Genomic DNA, 25,549 nt, shown 5'->3' with positions numbered 1-25,549 from the left:
GGCTCTGATGCAGCATGCAATGTAAATGCCTGCAAAGTAACTAGTAACTAAAGTTATCAAATAAATGTAGTGGAGTAAAAAGTACAATATTTGCCTCCAAAATGTAGAGAGGAAATATAAAGTGGCAGAAGTACGCTACTGGAGTAAAGTAAAAGAAGGTACAGTATTTGAGTAAATGTAATCACTTTCATTCCAACACTGGCCTGATACAATACATGAGTAGATTACAGATTAATTTCTTTTTCAATTAATGTCAAAAAGCTGTTTAAAAAGGCCCTTCACAACTTGCCAGAGCCAAAAATGATGTCTACAAAGTTCTTAATTTGTCCATCTAATAGTCCATAACACAAATAAATTTGATTTACTAACATAGATGACAACGAAAAGCAGGAAATGATCATTCTCGAGAAGCTGAAACCAGTAAAGTTTTGGCATTTCTGCTTGAAAAATGCCTCGATTGATGAATCGATCATCGAAGCAGTAGCCGGTGAATTTTCTTTCCACAACTAATCAATCGACTAATTGTCGCAGCAGCCCCTTTGTGAAGTAAAGGGTATTGTAAAGAAATGAAATGAAAGATAAGGTGAGTGCAAACCACCTCTTGAGAACAGACACACGCATCTTTGCAGTCACTTTTCTTTGTTGCGGGGACATTTGCAGCAGCCTGGCGCACATCCCTCACCTGCCTCAGCTCCTCTCCTCCGACTCTGAGCTGCTGCACACATCCTGTCTGAGAGGGAGAGGCGAAGGAGGAAGAGAGCCAACAGAAGCGACCTGGGAGTCAAGTTTAGCCAACTTTTACGCACAGAGACTTGTATTTTCCCATCGATATCCAGTTTTTACGCACGATGATGGTATTTGCTGCGAAAGTGAGGAAACGCTTATTATGAAGCTCGTTTCAGCTGAAGTGAAAATGCGCCTGAAGAGAAGTTATTTGTTGGTCTTGGATGGATTTTTATTGGCACCTTAATTAAAAAAAGTTTTAAAGTTATAGCCTTTACTGCGGCGTCATCGGAGGCGTTTGGCTGAGGGACGTCAATCCAGTGCCAAGTTGTTGAACAGGGGGAAGAAGTTCTCCGCATGAAGCTTTGGATGAACTAAAAACAAGAAAAACGAAGAAGTTCATCTGGTTTCCGTGATGTCCATGTGAAAGTTTCCCCGATCCGAATTGATTTCGTTCGGACGAGGGGAGACTTTAATGGATTTTTTATGTGGGACCCGCTAGGATGGACGTGGTAGATGAAACAGAAGCGTTACAGAGATTTTTTGAAGGTAAGAATCCATCATTATCATATATAACATGAGTCTACGTATTAATAGAGTTCAGTATTATAATCCAATGTCAAGATAATTGACAGCAGAATAGAAAATGTGTGATTTTTGTTAAATTTACAACCATTTTTGACTTCTAAATAATTGTTTCACTGAAAAAAGTAAAAACAAAATGTGTTTATATCTTTTGTCAGTTCTAGTTTGACCTTGTATTGAGTGTACAGCCTGCTTTAAACTATTATAATGCACCGCACATGACAGGTGGTTAACAACAGTAATGTGTGCAAGTGATCTTATAGGTGAAGTTTTCCCAAACACCACAGTCTGTTTTCCTCTCGTCTTAAAAAACTTCAAAATGCAAGAAGACAGGAGGGTTAACTGGTGCGGGGAGCAAAAGTGCTGCTGATGGGGAACAGATCAAGTTAAACGGGGAATCCTTAGGAGGGAAAAAAAAACGAGGTGGAGGAGGGTGGGGTTGAGGGTTAGATGGGTGTAGGAATTCAAGTCAAGATAAATGGTGTGTTTTGCAAGGACACTGTGGCACAATGTGTGCGTTAGAGACAGACATGAGCAATGTGATTGTAACCAGTGTTATTGATGATCATCAGATCATGTGAACACACATGTATAGAACCAAAGTCAGTTTAGAAAAGTGGCAATTAACAGCGTTCTATACTGTGACTTTAAATCTCTTTTTTTTGGTATACAAAGAGTTTGATGTTTTCTCTCATGCTGCATCCTTGATTTACCAAACATCTTAGTATGTCTCAGTTGACTTTATCATTGTCACAATTTAAGAATCAATTTAAGAATCAATCAATTTAAGAAATTTACTACAGGAACATGATCCTGTAGTAAATTGAATTTATCACAAACAAGGCAGTCAGTTTAGTCACATTTGTTTGAAGAGTTTCTCACTACGCTTTGTGATTTCCACTTTGGCACAGATCTGTGTCTCTCTAATAGTTTTTCATCAAAGAAACTTAATGTCAAACGTTCCAGGAGAAGTCAAGTGCACATAATAACACATTCTGTGGTTTTATGTATAATAAGTTATCTGCAGAGAGACTTAACACTTGATTATAGTATACACAGAGTGTTGACTTGAATATACACAACCATCCATGACTGTCAGAGGTTCCTCTCCATCCTGACAGGAATTTAGTGTGTTTACATTCTTGCTTTGGGAGTTAGAGAGATGTTCTCTCTTTGGCTTTGTTTCAGCCACTTTTGCTTGGACTAAAATGTCAACCTGTCCATGAGAAGTATAGAGTAGCTGCCGCCTCAGATGCTTATTTCCCTATTTTACTTTCTCTTTCTCTGGTGGTATCATTATTTCTCTCTTAGATGGTGGATTCAGGCCTTCAGGCATCAATCTTGAATTTGAATTGGTGACAAAAAGTATCATCAACAAGTTTTTGATTTTATTTATTATATAATAAATCATCTTTCTCTTAATCCTACCTGAAAGAGAAAGACACTCACACTGAGCACTTTAATGGATTTCGGTTCTGATAAACTGTGTTTTAATCGGATTAGTGAAATGTGTATACATTCACACTAATGCACAGTGTGCATTCCTGGCATAGCCTCGGTGGCTGTTAAAACACAATGAGGTGAGACTGGTGTTTCTCCTGGAGCATTTGGCTCCTGCTCTCTCTGACTCCATTAGAGTGACAGTGAGCAGACGGGGTGAGGAGGTGAGATACTGCAGACTCAGGGTGGAGAGAGACCGGCCTGTTGAGAGAAACCCAGCTTAACCACCAACCCCCTCAAAACTTGACCTTCTCCTCCTCTGTGACTCACTTAGACAACAAACAGCCACTCACAGAGCCGTGTTCGCACATTTATTGCTGTTGTGTGACTCCAAGTAATGCCCCATCCTGGGTCAACCAAACACTTGATTAAATGGTAATCCACAGTTTCTGTGTTAGACTTTCAGGATGTCCTGAGACAAAACGTATTGAGATTGAGACGTTCACATGCAATGCTCTGGAGATAAGTGAAATGGTCATGCAGAGAAATTGTTTTTGCCACTGCCGTGAACGAGGATCCAGCAGACGACTGCATAAAAACTAGAATAAGAGTCTACAGCTACGGTAGCAGCTTTGTAAGGCTGCGCACAGCCGCACTTTGAGCCGAATACTGACGTAAGAAATAAGGCTGCAACTGAGTTATTTTCACTTTCAATTAAACTGCCAGCAATTTCCTTCAGTTAATTGTTTAGTCTTTAAAATATCCGAAAAGAGCGAAAAATGTCCATCATAGTTTCCTTAAGAGACAGCTTCAAACGTCTAGTTTTGTCCAACCAAGAATCCAAAACTCAAAGAGACACATTTTACAGCCCCAGAGGACAATGAAACCAGCACATCCTCACAACTGAGGAGCTGAAAGGGATGTATCGTTGGCAATTTTGCTTCATAACATTTCTACAAAAAACTATTAATAAAATAGTTGTAGATACATTTCCTGTAGATTGATAACTTAGTTATTCAGCTGTAGTCAGAATGTTAACATGCTTACAATGACTGGGGCCTCTTTTAAAAAACTGACTTATAATCAATTTTGGATTACTACTAGAATAAGTTTACATGGTTGTAGTGCTCAAAAAACACATCAGTTTTCTCATACTGTCTAGTACTGCAGCTCTGTATTCCCCCTCTGTCTGAAACGCTCTGTTTTAGCTCCTTTCTCTTTAAGGCCCGCCTCCCGAATACCCAGTCTCATCTGATTGGCCAGCTCACACATGCCTGAGCTGGCATCGCTCACCGTGTCTCCAGTTGGCTCTTTCGTATTTTGAGCTTCTAGTTAGCTTCACTTCTACTGTAAATATAGGCATAAATTATGCAAATGTACGACACAGTGATAGATAGGTACAAGCCTGTGAACTTGGCATGAGCTTTATGGACAATGTTCAGCGGTGACACACTCCAAAGACACACGCTGTGAGTTTGGGGTAGCTTGTAAACCCACTACTGAATAAGATGTGTTGTCTGGCTTCAATCTCCTCCAGCACCGCCATGATCTTGTCCCCCAAAACATGTGATTTTCTCTTTTGGTCCATGACTTTCCTGACTGAACCCTCATTTGTACTAAGGGGAAATAGGCCCTTATCATGGCAGACATTTTGACTTGACAGGGTAGAAAAAGCACAAGTAGAATTTATATCATTAATAACGTCTAAATTACACTTACACTGCCATTGTTTACTTTATTGACCACACCTGTGCTTTTCCAAGCCAAAATTTCTGCTGTGTAAAAGGTCTAATGCCATCAATTAAAGATGAAAGTGTGAAAGTATTGACCTGATGGTTGTTATTAAACTGTATCTTCCAGATATAAAACGTATTCATTCACATATTCACCTTAACCATCTTAGTCTGGTAATGAATTTGTTCTTAGTCATTTTGCCTCATTGCTCGGGTAACTATATCAAAATTCCCATTAAATCCCGCTGTACTCCCACAGCAGTTGTGAATCATGGATGCGGAGGCTGTCGTCCATCTTGGAAAACCTGTGTGAAGCAAGTTTGGATGGTTCTTCTGATTTATAGGTTTAGCGGTGAACTGTAGTGAGAGGAATGTATTGTTTTTGGGCAGCGAGGCTTACACCGCTTACAGAGTAGGTTTTATTTTTCATTGTTGGCTCATTCACATCAATAATGACTGCCAACTGAGTAATCCTCAGCCAGGGAGTGTTTATGTGTGCTTGAACTGGACTTCATGAGATTGATTTACTTGTTTCGGTTCATGTGTGTGTGTGTGTGTGTGTATGTGTGTAACGCCTTAAAGAGAGATGATCTGTATAAAAAGTTGAGGGTTTTTTTTGTATCCTGATATTATATTAGTCAGTGTCACAGATATATATTACCCAATTAGAGCCATAATTACTCCAGGTGTTCATCAGAATAGCTTTGTCTGAAATTCTCTGGTTAAAAACTCTTTTTTTTTCTTCTCTCTACTTCCTCGTGTTGCTTGATTCTTATTTCTGTTCTTCATTTTGCCTCTTTTTCCTCTGTACCTTCTTCTTTTTCCTCCTCAGCATTTTCTTCATCTCCTCTCATTGTCTCTCTTTCAGCGTCTGTAAGTGTCTAGCCTCAAATTCAATCTCTCATTCGGAGTGTCTGGTTTTTTTTCCAACCTCTCTCCGTGTCCCGGTCCCAGCCTTGTCACTCCTGTAATCTCCTGAGCCAGGTCCGCCGGTGCGACCAGTGCTTGTGTGCGACAAGGGCTGTGTGTGGTAGCCTGGTACAGCCCTTTCTCATGACTGGGAAATAATCCTCATTATAACACTCTGAAGCCTTTCTCACACACACACTCACTGAAAAATGCACGCGCACACATACACACACACACATCTGTTACCCTGATCTGCATCTCTCAGGTCTGCAGAAGAAAAGTCTTTCAGCCCCGAGTAGGGAAACATGTGAAAAATAGAGGGGAATTGTTTTTCTCATCTTCTGTTTCAGGTGCTTTCATCTCAAGGACGTCAACATGCTTTGGCTACGCGCAGGTACTCTGCCGCTCTGTCCGCTCCGCTTCTCTTTAGATGTGATTTATCAGTCCCTACCCGATGAGGGGCTTTCTATTCGTATTCACCTCTTGATCAATGTCTGTGTCGTAGTGATGCTATTCACTCTTTTACCAATAACCGAAGATCTGTTACTCTCAGGCTACATGTCTAGAGTAGATCTGACACATTTCCTTTCATTTACTATTTGTGTCCGTATGTGTAAGTGTGTGAACTTGTTTGCTGTAGGCGCAAACCCTGTGGAGCATCTTGTAGAACAGCTAAGAGATTGTTTGCTTGTGTACATTGATTATGGCGACATTACTTAGATCTGTCAGGTTGTTTTAATTGATTTTTGAGTCAGGGTGAACGGAGAACATCATTTAAATCAGACTTATTTGGAACTGATCTCCAACAGTGCATCCAAATATAGAATGGCATGTTTTGATACTTTGATTAAACTGAAATCAGTTTTAAAGTTTGTTTTTATCGTTCGTTCAGAATGTAAACTGTTGTTAAATTTCTTAGAAAGTGTATTCACAGTCTGTACAATGTGTGTATATGTTGTGGGTGTACAGTCGTGTTCACTGAAGTCTAAGTGTTTGATAATCAGACGGACTTTGTTCCTCCTCTCAAAGTGTTTAATAATTAACACACAGTTGTGAGTTCCGACAAAGCATGGGAAAAATCTGTTTAAAATCAGCGTTTTACAGGCTTTTATGTTCCGTCAGACATGTTTTCTTGCCTCTCAGTGGCCTTAATAATAGTTTATACTACTCCAAAAAGAAGATAATTACATTACATGCTATCATTTTTAAAAGAAAGTGTAAAGGAAAGGAAAAGCTGTGCATTTGATTGACTGATATAAGTCAAACCATGTGTAATTGGCACTCACACACTCGGTCCTCTGTTTGTGTTCATTTTAGATTATTACTCCGCTGACAACCCAGGCATTGAAATGGTGGCATAACACATACACATGCACAAACAAACAATCACACAGACACATGCACGCGTATGCTTACACACACACGCACACACACACTCCTCTCTCAGCCGCTAATCTCTCAAAAGGCCAGTCTGTATCGAAGTTGGCCTGACAATCATTTCACTGTTCCTTGTTAGACACAGCTGGACAGAGAAACACACAGAGGGCAGAGAAACTTACACATCCAGTTCACAGCGATTTAAACTTTTAAGTGATTTTAAAGTTACTTCATTTTTTTTCTATTTTATCCACACAATAATAGCCTTTAATGGCAGCGTAACCTATAGCGTTCCTTTAACTGTTGAGGCAAAGACTGTTGTTTGTAGATTGTTACAAAGTTGGTGAAAGTTCCAGAAAAGAGGCAACAAACGTATTGCATATGTTCTTAGTGAACATGTTCATCAGCTGCTAAGTTATGAGAGATGTAGAGCAAATGTAGCACAAGCAGTGTGGCTCGTTGGGGTCGTAGTACTCGAGTCTCTGGCAACAATATTAATGCCTCGGCTATGTAGAGTACCTAATTATGGTTTGTGTAGCACTTTATTTAGATGATTTACATCTGAAACATTTATTTTATTAAGTGCTAACTAATTAAAGATGCTATAACCAATATTTTTGCTATGACAATGTATAAAATGACAATGTGCAGGGGGTCACTCGGAGTGATAAAGCTTAATGGACCAATTTTCTGAAAATGATGAAAAAAATCTGCTACACTGACTCTGACGTAGCGTCTGTATAGTCACCACTCTGAGGTCTCACTCAACGTCCTGGCCACAACACTACCTGATTGGTTAAACAAGTAATAGCCTATCAATGCTAAATAATCTGAAATTACAAAGTAACTCGTACTAAAGTCATCAAATAAATGTAGTGGAGTAGTATGAAGTAGCAGAAAATGGGATTACTCAGGGAAAGTATCATAAAACATAGCATTGATGCCAAAATTTTAATTTTCACTGCTAATATCACTTACAAATATTGTTGATCTAATGGGTATTCATATTGGCCTGAAACTAAAGAAGCCACAGAGAATTCAAAACGTATTCTACTTTACAGAGCTTTATTGTGAGTTTCAGCTCATTGTTCAGTTGTCCGCACAACTTTGGCGTAAACCGTACTGTTTTGGTTCACTCTAACCGCTCTCACAGTGTCGCTCTTGGCCGCAGCACACAGCTTTTTTCTTCCTTCATTCAGCACTTCTTCAACCGCAGACAGACAGTTAGCAACTAGCTGGTGAGTATTTTAGAGCATATAGCAACTGGAGAGTCAGGAGCAGGTGGAGACCCAAAACATACATTAGTATGTGTGTTACATAATACTAATAACAATGCTGCTCAGTAACTGCTGGATGTGCAAATAAGCTACTTTTTGCTAACAAGTCAGTGTTGTGTCGTCAATTGTTTTCCGCTGCCCCAAGTGGCCAACAATGTTATTGCAGGTTTATGTAATTTAAATGATTGCTTTAAATGTTTCCTGTAGTGTACTCAAGTCAGTGTATTTATTTGCCAACAATCATAAGTCACACATTTGGCACTCTATTTTAAGCTTTTATTTAATGTACAGTGCCCAGTTAAAGGGTATATAACAGCTTTATCTAAAGAAATATTGAATGGAAACAACCGGGTCTTGGGAGCGGACTTGATTTCGATGCAGGTCTTGAGTTTTTGCCACTCTTGACTTGAACTCAGCTGTGCTCAGCCTTTAACTTCTTACACAATATGTCTTGATTACAGCCCTGTTTCATACTCTCTCCACAGTTTTCCTTGTAGGTTTTTTCAATTTCCATTTCCATTCCATCCTTGGACATCAAACTTGTGTTCTGCCTTTCTTGCCCCCGCTCTCTTCATCCTCCATCTATCCACCCTCCCCTCTCCGCCCATCTCTATTTTTCGTTATCAGGCCTGCCAGCTTAAATTTACTGCCTCTTTGGGTGGGGTGCACATCTGGATCTTATTTTACGGGGAACCATCCTGCTTCTCTCCCCGTGCACTGGCACGTATTAAGAGACATCAACCATCTGTTTCTATCCAGCGAAGAGCGCCAGTCAGTGTAAACATGCTAGTTTTCTCAAGAAACATGGAAACATGAGGATGTTTTATGTTAACAAACAGAATGTGGGTTGTTCTTGATTTGATTGTTTGTAGACAAGTGGTTTGAGTTGAAAGTTTAAAGATGTTGATGCTTATATGTCAGCTCTGCATTCGGATGGGACAAAGCAATGTGCCAAGGCAGCAGAGAGAAACTGTGACAATGATACTAATTAGTGACATTTCTGTCGGGTTCCTGATGAAGGCTGAAGCGTTAGTGGACGCACAAAAAAAGAGGGAAAAGGAGATTTTTTTCCAATGCTAACACAAAAATTCCTCACATTCCCAACTGAGTAGCTGCTTAATCTATCGGAGAGAGTGTGTGTGCGTGTGTGTGTGAGAAGGAGAGAGAAAAAAATAAAAGGAGTAAGTCTGTGGTTGCCTGCCCACCCACTGTATACCAGGTCCTTACGCTCTGCCTCACCTCCTCCCCATCCTGCTCCCCTTCTCTTCTCTCACACTCAGCATCGGCACATTGGGACAAATAGTGACAGCATTAATGAAAATAAATCACTCTGGGTCATTTAACAGCTGAGCAAGTTGCTTGTGTACTATATATGTGAAGTGATGTAACTTTTCTAAATATATGCATAAGAAAGTGCTTGGTCTACATGTTGGTGTTTTAAAGATTAAGTGGGGTCATGTGTTTGGGATTTGTGAGGCTTTCGGCTATCAAAGGAGGAAAGTGACCCTTGGGGTGAAGAAAGGCGAGCTTTAGGGAATTATAAAATACTTATGCTATAGCATTATATAAAACTATTTTAAATCATGCCTCACACAATGAGAAGAAGCAAACTTATTTGATTAAGGTCAGCCATGGATGCAGGAAGACGGCTTGCTGAGCACCGCCTAAAAAAACTTGCACAATCCACTTGTACAATGTAGTGTGACGTATATCCGCTTTACAAACTGAACGTCATTTTGCTTCTGGTGCCAACTCTACAGTATACTTCGCTTTTTCATCCGCAACTTACTATAAATGCTTCCCTTTTCACAGCTCCCTCTGTATAAATTGTTGATAATTAACTTTTGATCATTTATATAATCACGTAGGTGCTTTTAACTAGGTTAGCCTGTCAGCAAACATACAGAAGCTTGCTGCTAAAATGAAGAAAGACTTTCGTAATTTAAATATAGCAGGACACATCAAATTTAAATCTCTTTTAAAGCTTTACTGCTCACTTCCACAAGACAGTGTGCGTCAGTCACTTCCATTTTTGGCAGCTCTTCCAAGCACAGAGTGTAAAAAAGAGGCTCACTAACGTTGCTAACGGTTATCTATATATCTATATCTACACACAAAAATTAACTGTAAGCTATTAACAATATATACAAAGCAAACTGTAAAAGTTGAAGTATTTTAACAAAGTTATGAAAGAAAAAGCACTGAGATAATTATATTATTGATCAAAAATAAAAAGCTCATCCAAAAGATATAAACATTTTCTTTCTTAAACTCAGTGTATAACATTTTCAGACTTTACAAGACGGTCCAAATAATCAAGAAATTGTCATAGAAAGCATTTCATGAGGTTGATTAAGTTCATCCTAACTCAACAACTCACTAAATTGAACGATTTTATGAGGGAGTCTGGGGAATTTCTTTGCTGTTGTTGACTGTGTAGTACACTGTTGTTCACATTTGCTATCTGCTGGAGTGCAAAACGTTTTGAAATTGTTGTAAATTGTTGTTAATAACTGTTGGTAAGAGTTACCCTGGCCTTTCAAATTAATGAAGAAATGAATGTCGCACAGCGTTTACAATGATGTCATTATATAAATGGACCAATCAGTACCACTGGTTAGTCATTTTGTAATTATGATGTAGTCAGTTTAGAGAGTCTGAATCATCAGTATGTGATCTGTAATGTTGACTACTAACACATATTTAGACTGTTGGTCACTCTTGTAATATTAATCTTTAAATCCACAGAAAAGCGAATCAGAGCTCTTTTTACATGATCTCGATTGCATGTTTGACAAAATATTGTGAAATTAGCTGATACAGTCTGTAATCGAGTTCTTTGGAATACACAGAAAAAGCTATGAATAATAAAAGAGACCTTAATATGTCATTAGATAAATCTCCTGAGAAAGTGTTACAACATACGCTTTGGCTGTCATGGCAGTGTGTGTGTGTGTGTGTGTGTGTGTGTGTGTGTGTGTGTGTGTGTGTGTGTGTGTGTGTGTGTGTGTGTGTGTGTGTGTGTGTGTGTGTGTGTGTGTGTGTGTGTGTGTAGAGTTGCTGAAAGATCCCTGTTGCTAATTCCCAGATGCTCTCCATCTCCCCTCTGTGTTCACAACCCTCCCTTCACCACAGGTCATGATATTACCAGCTCTCTGGAGCCAGCCAACATCGACACCAGTATCCTGGAAGAGTACATCAGCAAGGAGGACGATAGCACTGACATGTCAGTAGGGACTCCAAACCGACCCGGCGACGTCAAAACAACACGCACCAACCGAATCAGATTATGTTGTTACAAAGGAATTTGTTTCTGATAAGGCTAATCCCTTTTTTTTCCTTCCTCTTTCACACAGCTGTTTCTCAGAGGTCCACAGCGCCCCAAATTACTCATCTCCCCAGGCAGGAGTGTCCTCCGCTGGGGGGTTGGTGTGTGGTGTGAGTCCCCCTATTCCACTGCGCCAAGGAGCCCCTCTACCTGGGCCCCCTAACTGTCAGAACGCCTACCCCCCAGGTCCATCCCTGGGCCTCCGACACAGCTACTCCTGCCTGGGTCAGCAGCAGCAACACCAGCAGCAGCAACAGCAGCAGCAGCAACAGCAGGCTCACATCAAGCCTGAGCACAGGGGCCACTACGCTCCGGGGTGAGCACAACACCTCAGGGGGGAGATGGATGGAGGAATTATAGCATGAGTTGGTTACTCAGGAATGTTCAAGAAATGCTTACATTTTTAACGTGAACGCAGGCAGAAGTTGCAGCAGATGACCTAGTATTTTGTCTTAAAGCATGCAACGAAACCAGACACACACCCTACTACAGGTCATTCATGCAATCAATACTTGATTAAGCTTCATTTGTACAAATAAAGCACCAGCTCCTCAAGAGGGGGAGGGAGGCTGATAACAGACAGAGAGAGAGAGTCAAATTACATCCTGACGCACACAATCTTGTGTAAAGAACGCTTACTCTGATCCCAGTTTCTCCCTTTAATATAATGGCAGTTCAGAAAATAAGAATATACCAGGAAGGGCTTGCCAACTTCAAGCATGGTAGTTTTTTTTAAGAATTAAGGTATTTCAATCCTTTAAAGGTCATATGTGGCTGTTTTTGTGAATGTAACATCTACCACCGTCTGTTTTTAGGACACTACCTGAGTCCCCCCCAGACTCCAGCTCAGAGCCGTACTCTCCTCAGCAGGTGAATGGTAAGTAACACGTCTTTTTTTCCTTCCCACCTCTCTGCTTAAGTCGATATCTGTTACTCATCACTTTATTGTTTTTGAGCATGAAGACAGAAGGGAAATCCAGTTCATGTGCAAACCAATCAATATGTGTCTGTCATTTATTAATCAACAGTTTACATGAATTGATTTTAGTGACAAAATGTAATGTTTGGAAGCTCTATAAGCTTTAATTTCAAGTTTATGTTTGGCTTTTTTCAAGTTAAACACCAGCAATCCTCAAAGTCATTTTGCACCTCTTGCCGTTCAACACACCTGTGTTGGTCTCACCTATTAGTAAAAAGGTGTGGAGTAGTGTTATCTGATGGGCGTCCCTCCAGTTTCTCCAGTTTGAAACAATGGAAAGTACCTTAAGCCAAGGTTGGAGAGAAACTGAATAAGCTGCATTGTGAAATGAGGACAGGAGAAAAAGCTGCATTCTGTGTGTTTATATGTATATATACATATATATAATGTATAATTGTGTAAACATAGTCAATGTTTAGCTGTTCGCCCCACTTTACTTTGTCAGTTCACTCTAAGCGCTCTATAGCATCATTTTCACAGCAGGCAGCTGTTTTTATTAAAGGGGCACTACGTCGTTTCTGGGAAGACATTCAAATTCTGAATTTTAATATTCAGAATATTATTCAGGTAATTATACAAACTTAGATTTTTTTTTTCCATAATTGAATAAACAAGCTGTTCTCAGAGGAAAATAAGGTCCCCAGAACACTATGTGAAGCTCGAAGGGTGGCAGAGTCCACCACATAACTAGGGACTAGGTGCTGAACATAGTGTAGCATTTAGCAGCTGAAGAGTCAAATATTTTTTGACTGGTGGAGACCAAAAACAGAGCTAAAACAGAGTGTTACATTCACTAACCCTCACGTAAACATTATGCTCCTTCCTCGTTGTGTCTTTTAGATCCTCACATGATCAGGACCATGACACCAGAGAACATGTGTCACATGACTCCGACGCCACCCCTCCCACCACATGGGCACTATCCCAGCATGCATCGGGACATGTACCTGAAGCCTGAGCCCATGATATCACAGTATCCTATTGGTCCGGCCACAAGCGGAAGTGGAGACATGCAGCAGACGCAGATGCTCCATCAGCTGCTGCAGCATCCTCAAGGACAGGAGTGAGTCAGGGAGCGAGGGTCGTGCTGTCCAGTTTGTGTGGAACACAGGGAATGATGGGAAGGATTAGTAACGTGTACAACTTTTGACATTTGTTTCCATTTCCTCACACAGCGGCATCCCCGTTCACCAGGCCAAGAAGAGGAAGCACTCCGACTCACCCAACAGCACCCTCAATTCCCAAATCCTCACAGGTATCATCAAACAAGAACCAGGTAGGCAGGCATCTTTCTCCTCTTTCTCGCCTCCTCTACCTCACGCTCACCTGCTCTTAACCCTAACACAGATAAAGACTTTTACAGAACAGTTGCAAACATTCTCGGCCTTCTTCTATCTTGTTTTAATTTATTTTGTTTCGATCTTTTTGCCACAGGTTTAATGCAGGATGCGGACAACGCCTACCTGGACCCAAACTATCAGTGCATCAAGTGGCAACCTCACCAGCAGAACAAGTGGACGCCACTGTATGACGTCAACTGCAAAGAGCTGTGGGTGGAATTTTTTTTGACACATCTGCACATCTTGAGGTCTTTATTTTGGGGAAAAAAAGATCTGACAGCACTCTGCCGAGTCAGTGAAAGATGTTATAATTGGTTAGATAAATAATAAGAATACAGCGGGAGGGGCAAAGGACTAGCAGGGTTTCAGAGGTCTACAAATTCCTCAGAGGTGAGTTGTGCGGGGGAGTGAAAGTGTGCAGGGTTTCGGCTTAGAAAGACAACGTGAGGAGGGGTAAAGGGAGAAATTAGTGTACACCTACTTTTGCTTTTGCAATGCCAAAATAGAAAGAAGCATCGATAGGGAGGAGGGTTAAAATGAACTCACAAGACCTATCAGATATGTTATCAAAACCACCTGGTTGCACATCACAGCTTTTAGCGCAACACAGGGTTTTAATGTGTTTTTAATTAGATTTATTAAAGGGGATTTACAGCATTTTTTTAAACCTGGGCCGTATGCTTACATATTTCGGTGTGTAAATGAGACAAAACTCACCAAATGGTTTTGGTTTAGAGTTTCAACCGAATTTGAATGAAGTTTGTTTTATGATAATAGAATTCCTGTTTATGTAAATGAAGTCTGGTGGCTTTGGTGAGAGTGATAACACAGCTCTCAGGTGTACCCTCTCTATATCAGAGTCAGTTACATAATCTCCATCCACATGTGTACTTCTATGACCACTTTATACCTAAAAAACATGTGGAACCCCCTGTTACAGGGTCAAGAGTCTCCCCCTGGTGATAAAAATGGCAAAACTCTCTTTCCACTGTTCTTACAACAAATGTGAGCTTCCTCTTCACGTCATTCACATGTCACAATCTCTCTCCCTGTCTTCAGTCCGATGCCGACCTACCGGGTTGACGCTGACAAGGGCTTCAACTTCTCCTTGGCCGATGACGCCTTCGTTTGCCAAAAGAAGAACCACTTCCAGGTCACAGTGTACGTCGGCATGCTGGGAGATCCCAAGTACATCAAGACGAGCGAAGGCCTGCAGCCCATCGACTGCTTCTATCTCAAACTCAATGGAGTAAAGGTGAGTGAAGGCACAATATGGACCGTGACACATAACTGTTAGTTCTCAAGTGTATTGAGTGTGTTTTATTTCTCTCCTTGTTGCTAGGTGGAGGCCATGAATCAGTCTATCAGTGTGGAGCAGTCACAGTCTGACCGCAGCAAGAGACCCTTTAAGCCAGTACTGTGAGTCTGAGACTTTAAAGAAAAAGTTATTTTTATCACTTATCACTGCAGCTGACATCACCATGAAACTTCCCCAGTTGATTACATAAGGGAAAAAAATTGTTTAGTATTACAAGTTTTTGAAATTGTATGTCTTGATATGCAAGTGAATCATCATCACCAGAACAGAAATCTGAACACTGGAAAAAGCCAGGTTCAAAACTCTTTTTGTTGACATGTAAGGTTTGAACAATGGGAATTTTGGATTTCTTCCTTTGTAACTCCATAAATTAGAAAATCCTGTCAAGAGTCGCTAAAAACTACCTTTTTAAGAATTTTTAGGAATAAAATATGACTTAAATCAGGCTTTGAATGACATATAAAACACATAAAAACTGTGGAAAGGAATACAACTGTAAAGTTTGGTGTATGTAAGTGCCACGGAAGATGATATTTCTGGGTATGACAAAATAGCCTTTAAAGATATGTATTGTAAAAGTTCATACATTTTTAGATAACAAATAGTGAATAGAATAAAAGTGTTACAAAAGATATCACTGTGAAACCTCCCCAATTGATTATCTACCTTCAGACAATTCTTGTTTGCAGGAAGTTCTCTGATATTTTATGTTTAAATATGCAGATTAAGCAATATAATCAATATGTGCCAATTTGCTTTAATGTCCAGAACAGAAATCTGAATTAAAATAATCACCTTAATGTGTATTTTGGGCTTTTTTGTGTTATGGAAGCAAAATATCCCAAAATCTCAAAACTGACCAGTGCATGAAAAACCATGTTTCACCTGTAATTTCTCCCATTTAAAGCAATAGTCAGGTGTCGATGTGCACATTAAAGCTGTTTTTGCTTGCTGTAATTATTTCTCCTGTTCATACCAGTCATTAAAAGGTCCCTGCTTAGCCTACAGCATTTTCAGTGCAAGTGATGGGGTACAAAAGAAAGTACAAAGACCACATCCTGTAAAAGGGAACATGGAACATCACAACAGCATACAACCAACCAAAAAGATTCATTAAAGAATCAATGGTAACATAATAAAGTGCTGCTGAGCAGTGCAGTCACGGTTTTAGAGCAAATTAAGTGCTTTTATTACACTTGGAACAGAGGAAAATTTAAAGCTATTGCTCTTTGCCCTGGGAAGCTTGTATGTCCGACATTTGGGAGAAAGACAAATTCCTCCAAGAGTGGATGTTCAGAGCTGGCCAACATCGACCCTGCCTTCTGCAGAATTTTTCTGTTGTAAATATCTGCCAAGGAAAGCTGCTGCGTGCCAGTTATTTGCTGGCTATTTCAACAATATTGGACAGGCGATTTTTGTAAAAGTGAAAGGGCATTAGGAAGGCATCTTTAATGGCCAGTATCAACCGGAGGAATGATTACAGTAATCAAAAACTGTTTCATTTGACTTGAAAATGACTTGAAAAGTTGTGAGCCAGTCCTATGACTGAAGCAGAAACAGTAAAAAAAAATTGCATCATATAGTTCTGATTTTGTTTCTGCCAGGGTCACCCTGCCCTCAGAGCAGGTCACAAAGGTCACAGTGGGGCGGCTCCACTTCAGCGAGACCACAGCAAATAACATGAGGAAGAAAGGCAAACCGAACCCTGACCAGAGGTGAAAGACATCACATGTAAACACGTGATTCCCTATGAGCCAATCGAAGCTACAGTAGTCACATCTGCTCCTGATGCTTGTGTCCTGACAGGTATTTCATGCTGGTGGTGGCGCTGCACGCTCAGTCCCACAGTCAGAGTTACACTGTGGCTGCTCAGGCGTCTGAGAGGATCATCGTCAGGGTAACGTCTGGCCATGTCTGTCTGCCTCCTACAACAATCATATCCCTTGTGAATGTGGCACCTTTCTCTTGCACATACCTCTCTGCACTTTAACATCACTGTGTAGATCTCAACATCTTCTCCATTGTCCGTCTTTCCATTCTGCGTGGCTGTGATCACACATACTGTATACTCCACTGTACACAGTTTTGGAGAGTTCAAATTGAGAAACAAAGCGTGTTGTCACTGTCCTGTGAAACCCATGTGTCTTCAAAATGTCAACCTTTCACGAGCTAATAAAAAACTGCTTTCAGCTTTGTGGTAATGCAATTTTCACACAATTCAATTGTTTTTTAAATTATGTTTTTTTTGCTTGCCACAGTTGATCTAAAGCATTAAAAATCCTCAAGTTTGGAGAAACATGGTTTTCAGTGGACAGTGACGGTATTGTACTCCAGATGTGTAAACTATGTAATTACAATGTATATTTAACTACCTAAGCTTAATAAGTATTAGACCTATTTGAAAGCAGCATAACCATGTACTTGTTTCTAACCAATGTGCTTACAGGAGGACATAATTTAGTAAATAACTTTGTTTTTTTAGTAAATTTAGACTATGACTAAGCTATAAAGTCGAATGAAAAGTGAGTTCTTTAAATTGCGTTAAAGGAATAGTTCCACATTCTGGGAAAATTTTGCTTTCTTGCCTCATGTCTATATGGTAAGTATGTAGCTGTAACCAGCAGATGGTTAGCTTAGCTTAGCAATAAAGGAGACATGTTATGCCTATTTTCAGGTTCATAATTTCATTTTGGGTTAGTAATAGAATTGGTTTGAGCTAAATCAATTCTTATGTGCCAAACTAGCCGCTACACATTAATTATGCAAATGTGTGACATGATGATGTTGTGTGATGTCACAAAGTCACAGAATTAAAGGCGGGACTACTGATGAAGCGTTTCAGGAGCAGTGTTTCCTGTGGGAGAGAGGAGCTTCTGTTGGAGCAGACTTTGACCTCTTTAACTTTCGAGATCTTTTACATGCACAAGAACATATATAAAGGGGAAAAAATACATTATATGTCTCCTGTAAGACTGGACACAGGAGGAAACAGCTAACCTGTCTCTGTGCAACAAAACTACACAAAAACTGCCTATCAGGCTCACAACAAAACCCGAAACGTAAAAATGAGAAACTGTAGTTGTCTTATTGGGAGTTATGTGCCAGTCCCTTTTTTAAATGGTAGCACTTCCTAGAGTCTCCACTAGTTGTTTGGCAATCTTATGTTAATTATCAAAAACAAAAATAGTGGTATCAATCTTCTGATTCAAACACTCAACTAGAAAGTAAATATTTTCCAAAATGTTGAACTATTCCTTTAAAATTATTGCAGTCATTCTTTTAGCCAATCTTTCGGAAACATCTGAACATTGTCTGTGCACCTTTGTCTCTCTGTTACAGGCATCCAACCCGGGCCAGTTTGAAAGTGACAACGAGGTGCTGTGGCAGCGAGGTCAGCTGCCAGACTCAGTGTACCACCACGGGAGAGTCGGCATCAACACCGACCGGCCGGACGAGGCCCTCGTTGTCCATGGCAACGTGAAGGTCATGGGCTCCCTAGTACACCCGTCTGACATCAGGGCAAAAGAAAATGTCCAGGAGGTCAGGATGACACTCAGTGTGTATCTATATGTGTGTGTGTTTGTGTGTGTGTGTTTCCAAACTGTCAGTGTGTGTCAATGTGTACCTCATGTGCTCGTCACCATGAATCATGTCATCCAAATGTCCGTGCTGACTGTGCAGTTCAACTCTGACTTTTGTCTTTTCATTGTACTTGACCCAAGCACTCTCATCTGCAACATGAGCATCGTGTTTTCATACCATCTGCATGGACGTCATTGTCACTCTGTCTGTGTGTAGGTCGACACCACAGACAATTTGAAACGGATCTCTCAGATGAGGCTGGTCCATTATCAATACAAGCCTGAGTTTGCTGCCACCGTGGGCATAGAGACCACTGCAGAGACCGGTAACGACTTCATGAATAACAAAATGTTTGCCCCAGTCATCTCATGTCTTTGTACACTGTACATCATCTTATCATCTTAATGTCTTAATATTTGACCTGTCTATTGCTGTTTGTGCACTGTTGTGCAAGTGTTTCCTGGATCTGCTTTTGCTGCTCTTCATCACTTCAACACTGTCCTCCTGCAGGAGTGATCGCTCAAGAGGTTCAGCAGATCTTGCCTGAAGCAGTGAAGGAGGGGGGCGATGTGGTGTGCGCCAACGGAGAAACTATCCCCAACTTGTTAGTCGTCAACAAGGTAATGAACACACATAAACATACAGCGAGCACACACACATTACTTCCATACACACTAAGAGCCTTCCCCTCTGATTTTAAAGGAACGTATCTTCATGGAGAACGTGGGAGCGGTGAAGGAGCTGTGTAAGCTGACGGACAACCTGGAGACTCGTATAGACGAACTGGAGCGCTGGAGCCGCAAACTGGCCAAGCTGCGTCGTCTTGACAGCATGAAGAGCACCGTGAGTGGAGGCACAGTCAGGTGAGAAATCACTTCAGATATCGGCAATACATGTATATATGTGACAGGTAACAATGGAGACAGAGCTGCAAGAAAAGAAAAAACCCAAAACACTTTTACGTTTAAAAAAAGACGGCTCCAAAAGCATTATGGGTTTCTCCAAAGAATTAATAAAATGCTTTTCTCTTTCTTGTCCATGCAGCCAATCAGGGAGTTACTTTAGCAGAACAGGAAGTGGCCCTCTCAAGAAGAAGACAGTCAAACCTGGGAGCAAGGTCTGTGGTGATAATGACTAAAGAATTTATTCTTAAACTGTGTTATAAGTGAACAGCAGGATTTGCAACTTTTTATGAGTGTTTGTTGTTTTGTGTTAATGGCAGAGTCCAGTCCCAGATCCAGGCTGCATCAGCCAGAGGTTCATGCAGGGAACCATCCTCGCTCTGGTCGTTGTCATGGCCTTCAGGTTAGACTGAGCCAAATGTGTTTGGGGAGGGAGTGGTGTGTAAACAAAAAATCTGTAAAGTAGTGACATGATGATAATGTATATTTCTTTATTCCCCATGACAGTGTCATTTCCATGTCCGTCCTTTATGTGTTGACCCTTCACCACAGAGGGGACGTCACAGAGAAAGATGGGTATGTGCTTTCGTGGGATACAAACACGTTATAGTGAAATAAATCATTTTCCACTCTTCATTAATGTCTTTCTATATAATCTGTTCCTGCTTTCTCTAGCCATGTTCCTTCCTGTGTTCTCTACATCTCTTGGATGCCCATCTTCACTGCCACTGTAACTTTCTGTCCACCTGTCTGCCCGTGGTACGCTCTCAGCACCTTTCCTCTCTTTTTACTTTCTTTTTCTGAGCTACTCTTTCAGTCTTATCTTTGATTGCTTAGTTGGGTGTTTCTTTTGTCCTGTCTGAAAGGAGATCATGAGTCACATATTTAAAATTTATTGAGTTCTAAATGAATTATAAGCATGCTGGTGACCTCCTGTACTGCCATCTGATTGGTGCAGGTCCAGAGCTGCGCTGGGATCCTCACGCAAGAGTGCATACACCCCACCGTCCACCACACCTGCACCAGGTGAGCTGAGAGCCAAACTAAGTGACTGACCGATAAACTATGTAGGTCGTTTAATGATTTGAGTGAATCAATATTTCTCTCACAAATATTTCAGCTTGCTGTTCAACTACCACCATAAACAACCAATCAGCTACAGTGTTGACACTGAGTAACAACCAATCCACAGCAGGTAAGTGAACAATACAAAACGTCGTCCTGAAGTAAACATGTGTCTTCGGTGTAGCTTAATTATCTTCCTTCTCTAGATTTAGGCAGCCTGGTCCCCACATCGAGCACTATTATTAAGAAGGCCAAGTCCAGAATAATCGACAAGGACAGTCGCGGAAGAAACCGTCTGAGTCACACCTCAGCACCTTTGTACTTTGCCAAGTCTAAAAGGCCAGCGCCTACCGACCCGGATGGAGTGGGAGCTGCCAACCGTCTGCCCGGGGGTCAGCAGACGGTGTTACGCAGACAACGCAGCCTACACACAAAGGGTAAATCTACAAACACATGCCCTGACTCAGCACTTTCTTCACACACATAATATGAAGTATGCAAACACAGGAAAACCGTTTGTTTAACAACCGCAAACAAATCTTATCTACATACAGTACAGTGGAATGCTATGGTGCTCATAGTGCAGCTTTTCTAGCTCTTGCAGGAGGAAGGTCAGCTCCCCCTCTGACTAGTCTACATATCGTGGAGACAAACCAGGAGATCACAGCACAGAGTTGCGCAACACCCGAGAGCTGCAGGTACACATTGAAATCTTGCACTATTGTACTGATGGATGGGGTTGAGATCTGATGATTTTAAAAGACGACAAACTGTTCAGTGACACGCCACTCTATGTATAGAAGCATCTGAATTTTATACGTTTCTCCACTCATTTATTCAAGTTACTTGTCTGCACATTTTTATATTGTCTCTGTATATCTAATGCTTTTTTTCTCTGTGAACCCTAGTTACACAGTATCACTCCACGGAAAGAGAAATTCCTCCATGTCACAAATCACTTTGCACATGACGTGAGTATACAAACATTGCACTATGTACAATACTGCACGCATGCCATGGTAACGCTTTATTTTAGGGGTCTGTAAATTCCTAGTAATTCAGTTTTTCCGTAAAGATACTTGAAATGTGGCACTTCCTATACATTACAACAGAGATGGGTTTAAATAAAGAAAAAAGGCAATCCAAAATAACATTAAAAATAAGACATTAGAACATTTTAAAATTGCTTTTAAAAGACAATAAAAAACAAAAAGCAAAAGAAGCAAATTAATTGTGACAGATTAAAAAGTATTGAGCAAAACAATACATTGTAACAATTCAAAAGTTATGACTAATTATTTGAAAGCCACAGTAAACATTAACAAAGACTCTTGAAGTCAGTGCTGCACTGGCCAGCTGAACATGCCAAAATGTGAGTATTTTTTCACAGCTAAGCATACAATTCAGCAGCTATGAAGAAAAACTCTGTAGATGACTGATGAAACAGTTTAACTTGGGTTGAATGGAGCTGTTGTTTCAAGGGAAGTTCAGTGGAAATCAACAACTGCTTTTAAACAAAATTATCAACAAGTCTATCTCTTTGGGGCTACAGAGACATAAAGCATACTTAATTGATTGCAGGTCCACAAACAGCGTGTGGGTACGACAATGTGGAGCCACCAAGGGACGTTTATGCCCCAACCACACAGAGACTGAGTTTTATGGTGAACAGAGTACATCAACAAAGGTACATAATGATATACTGAATCATGATCTGTCATATTATTGAAACATATTGTCTTCTTTTATGCCGTTTTTGTATGTGAAACTAGCATTATTAGTTATCACTGACTCATTATATTCTTTGTGCTTTTCTCTAAGGGGACTCATCACCTGTGGTCAGTACCTGTGTTGTCTTTCCAGGACATCACCTATCACTTCCGTGTCTCCCTCTCTGTGAGTAAACCTGGCCTCTAAAATATGAGTGGCTTTCACACGCCGTAGACTTGATTCCTCTGTGTGTGTCATTGTGCTCTTAGTTTGAGTAATGAATTAATGATTTTTATCTCCACATGCTTGTCATCGACAGAGTGAAGTGAGCTGTGCCACTGAAGGAGAAACCTCATCATACTCTGACTACCATTTCCTCATTCAAAGCAGCTGCGTGTGAGAAGGAAGACGGTGTCTCCCAGTGCCTTTACAGTACGCCACGTTTTTCCTTTGTGGTTCCATTTGTACGCTGTTGTGATGGGATCGGGTTTGTCTCATTATTGTACATTATTTTTAAAGATATTCATACAGAACAAACTATATTCCACTGTCCCCTCTGTATTCTCCTCCATGTATATGCATTAAGACATCCCTTTTTGCTGTGATCACTGGAATTTGAAACACTGTTTAACTTCTTTTCTGTCTATCACTGAAAATGTTTTAGATCACTGTAATTGACAAGTGAGTTGTGTCACTGTTAACTGCTATTGTGTAAGTAACATTCATACGTTTATAGCTTGCTTTATTACTTATCACTATGTCTTCCATACTTATTATAAGCCATAATTACTTTTTTAGCAGAATTCAAGTCCAGGCTGAGATACTGTAGATGACATTACACGCGTTTTGTTTTTGTTTTGTTTTTTAATACAATGAATCTGTATGTACACTGAAACCAGTTTCAACTGAAAACAAAACCACTTCTCAGTAGTTTTATACACTGGAGAGAAGATCATTGGCTTCTGCTGCTGAAGGCCTCAGTGAATGGTTGCAACTCGCACTGGAAATATACCTCAGTAGTGCACACTGGCAAATCCTGGGTCTCTACAGTGAAGCATTGTGTTTGAGGCTGCTGCAGTCAACTTGACTGTCTGCTGTCTGTCTCCTCATGCAGCATCTGACTAAACACTGTACAGAGCAGAGAATACTCTGCAGGATTCCTAACTCAATTGTAAAAGAAACTTCAAATTGTTATATTAAATGTTTATGCATATGCATACTATTACACAGAAACCCTCATTATCGTTTACCCAAAAATGAAAATTCAGCCATTATTTACTCACCCCATGCACATGGAAAGTCCACAAAACATTTCCAGAGCTTCACAGTATGACAGCTTTGCAGCATTTTCCTAAACAGCTAAGTACATGGTGACTTGTTTCAAAACGTAAAGAAAAAAATAACTGACAATAACATAAAATGGCTTCACACAGCTTGTCAGGTGTAATCCATGTCTCCCGAAGCCCCAATCTCCCGAATTGATTTGAAAAGACATTATTTACACTTTTAATTCGCTGTCGTGCTCGTCCACCCACTTCAGACGGGGTGTCCGCTAATGCTTTTAGCGTAGCCGCTAAAGTGAAGATTTCTGCTTTAAAAGGGTATAAATAATGTCTTTTCAAGCCAATTTTGGATCCTGGGGCTTCAGGAGACTTGGATTATGGTGGACAAACTGTATGTCCCCATCTACTTCAATTATTAAAAAGAATGCTGTTTTGCTGTGAAACTCACAAAATGTGTCGTGGACTACAAAACTTTACCCGTCATTCCATCGGGATGGGAATGAGAAGATAATGACTCAATTTTCAATTTGGGGGGAATTTATCCTCTAAAATGGGCGGACATTTAAAGAGTCATGCTTCTTTCAGCAGATTTGCTAGATGACATGTGATAAGACTGGATAAGTAAACAAATCACTGGAAATGAACATGTCGAAACACTGACAGCTCTTAGCATCTGATGATGGTGCCAACACTGACAATATTTCAAGAAACACTGGAATAGCTTACACTGTATTTTGCTAACTGGACAGAATGCTGGTAAGGCAATAAGCAGCACATATCATGTCAGGTGCATCCCCAATCATTTCTCTAAAGTGATACATCTCAGCTTGGATGCAATAAACGCTGATTCAGCTTTGGAAATTCCATTTTAATGGCTCGATCATGAAGCTGAGAAGGAGTTGCATTTATTAATGAACACTCTAGAGACAAAAAGGATATTATACACTGGACTCTTTCATGTATTTTTCTGGATGTTTTTAAATACTTTTCCTGTGCCTACACAATTAAAGATATGCAGTGATAACACTTTTAATATAACTGAATTGTATAACGTTTTCTATTATCCTTTTCCTGTTTTAAAAGGCATTATCATGTTTCTCTCACCATCTTGCTTTTGTTGAAATTTGTTTTTAAATCCATATTCCATATGTGTCTGTGTCCAGAAAGAAAAACACAATAGTGTATCTCAAATGTAAAATCAATATTAAATAGGAAAAACAGCCATCAGACAAAAATGTATGGAATTTATCATGATATGAAGACACTGTACAATACTTTCGTGTAACTGTATGACTTCAGTGGGTATAGTAGACTATTTTAGCTTATTTATAATGCACCAGCTAGCATAATGAAACCACTGTAGCACTTTTTGCACTGTATATATGAACTGCTTTTACTCTATCCAGTGCACCAGACTGTTTTCATATACTCTGGTAGAACTGCATTGCATGTAACTGTATAGCTTCATTTTGTTACTACCAATGCTCCTTTTTATCTGATGTGTTTTATCTTTTACTTTTTGTTTTTATAGTTGAAATTGTTGGTTGTTGTTTTATCAGTAATATATTAACTTTTTTTTAGCTAATGGAGCCCAGACATGATTGATAAGCATTGAAAACACACAAACACATACATTTCTGATTTGCCTAAAGCACAATTTGTTAAAAGGAAAATTACATAACACTGACACTCTTTGAGGATTTTAATATCACTACTTTATCCTTTTAGCCCATTTTATCATTACATTTTCAGAGCGTTTTGTCAAAAAAAAAAAAAAAATGCTGTAATACTATGAATGCATGTGGTAAATAAATTTGTGATTGAATTTTACAGCTGTGTTTGATTGTCCAACGGCTTTATAGGCTGATAAAATGTCCATCCTGTCCAATAGATGGCAGCCACACATTTATGAACTGTCTTCAAGGGAGCACATTCACATTACCGCCCTGAGTTTAGCCTGACGGGTAGCGGATTTCTCACTCTTGCAAAACAAGTTGT

The 25,549-nt window shown here is 40.1% G+C and overlaps 1 protein-coding gene across 1 annotated transcript; it reads left to right on the top strand.

The window, feature by feature from the left end:
* Positions 1 to 1,161: 1,161 nt before the first annotated feature.
* Positions 1,162 to 25,381, top strand: myrf (myelin regulatory factor). Its single transcript, XM_073472931.1, has 26 exons — positions 1,162 to 1,272; positions 11,180 to 11,270; positions 11,401 to 11,688; positions 12,188 to 12,249; positions 13,192 to 13,414; positions 13,527 to 13,627; positions 13,786 to 13,900; positions 14,751 to 14,946; positions 15,034 to 15,110; positions 16,614 to 16,724; positions 16,816 to 16,906; positions 18,349 to 18,549; positions 18,808 to 18,916; positions 19,102 to 19,211; positions 19,294 to 19,454; positions 19,636 to 19,708; positions 19,814 to 19,896; positions 20,001 to 20,069; positions 20,452 to 20,519; positions 20,614 to 20,688; positions 20,765 to 20,995; positions 21,154 to 21,256; positions 21,467 to 21,529; positions 22,140 to 22,245; positions 22,380 to 22,454; positions 22,588 to 25,381. The coding sequence occupies exons 1-26, from the start codon at positions 1,227 to 1,229 to the stop codon at positions 22,666 to 22,668; spliced, it is 3,009 nt and encodes a 1,002-aa protein (XP_073329032.1). The 5' UTR covers positions 1,162 to 1,226; the 3' UTR covers positions 22,669 to 25,381.
* The last annotated feature ends 168 nt before the right edge of the window (positions 25,382 to 25,549 follow it).

This window comes from Pagrus major, chromosome 8, assembly GCF_040436345.1.
Source record: "Pagrus major chromosome 8, Pma_NU_1.0".
NCBI lineage: Eukaryota > Metazoa > Chordata > Actinopteri > Spariformes > Sparidae > Pagrus > Pagrus major.
This window is presented reverse-complemented; position numbering and strand designations above follow the sequence as displayed.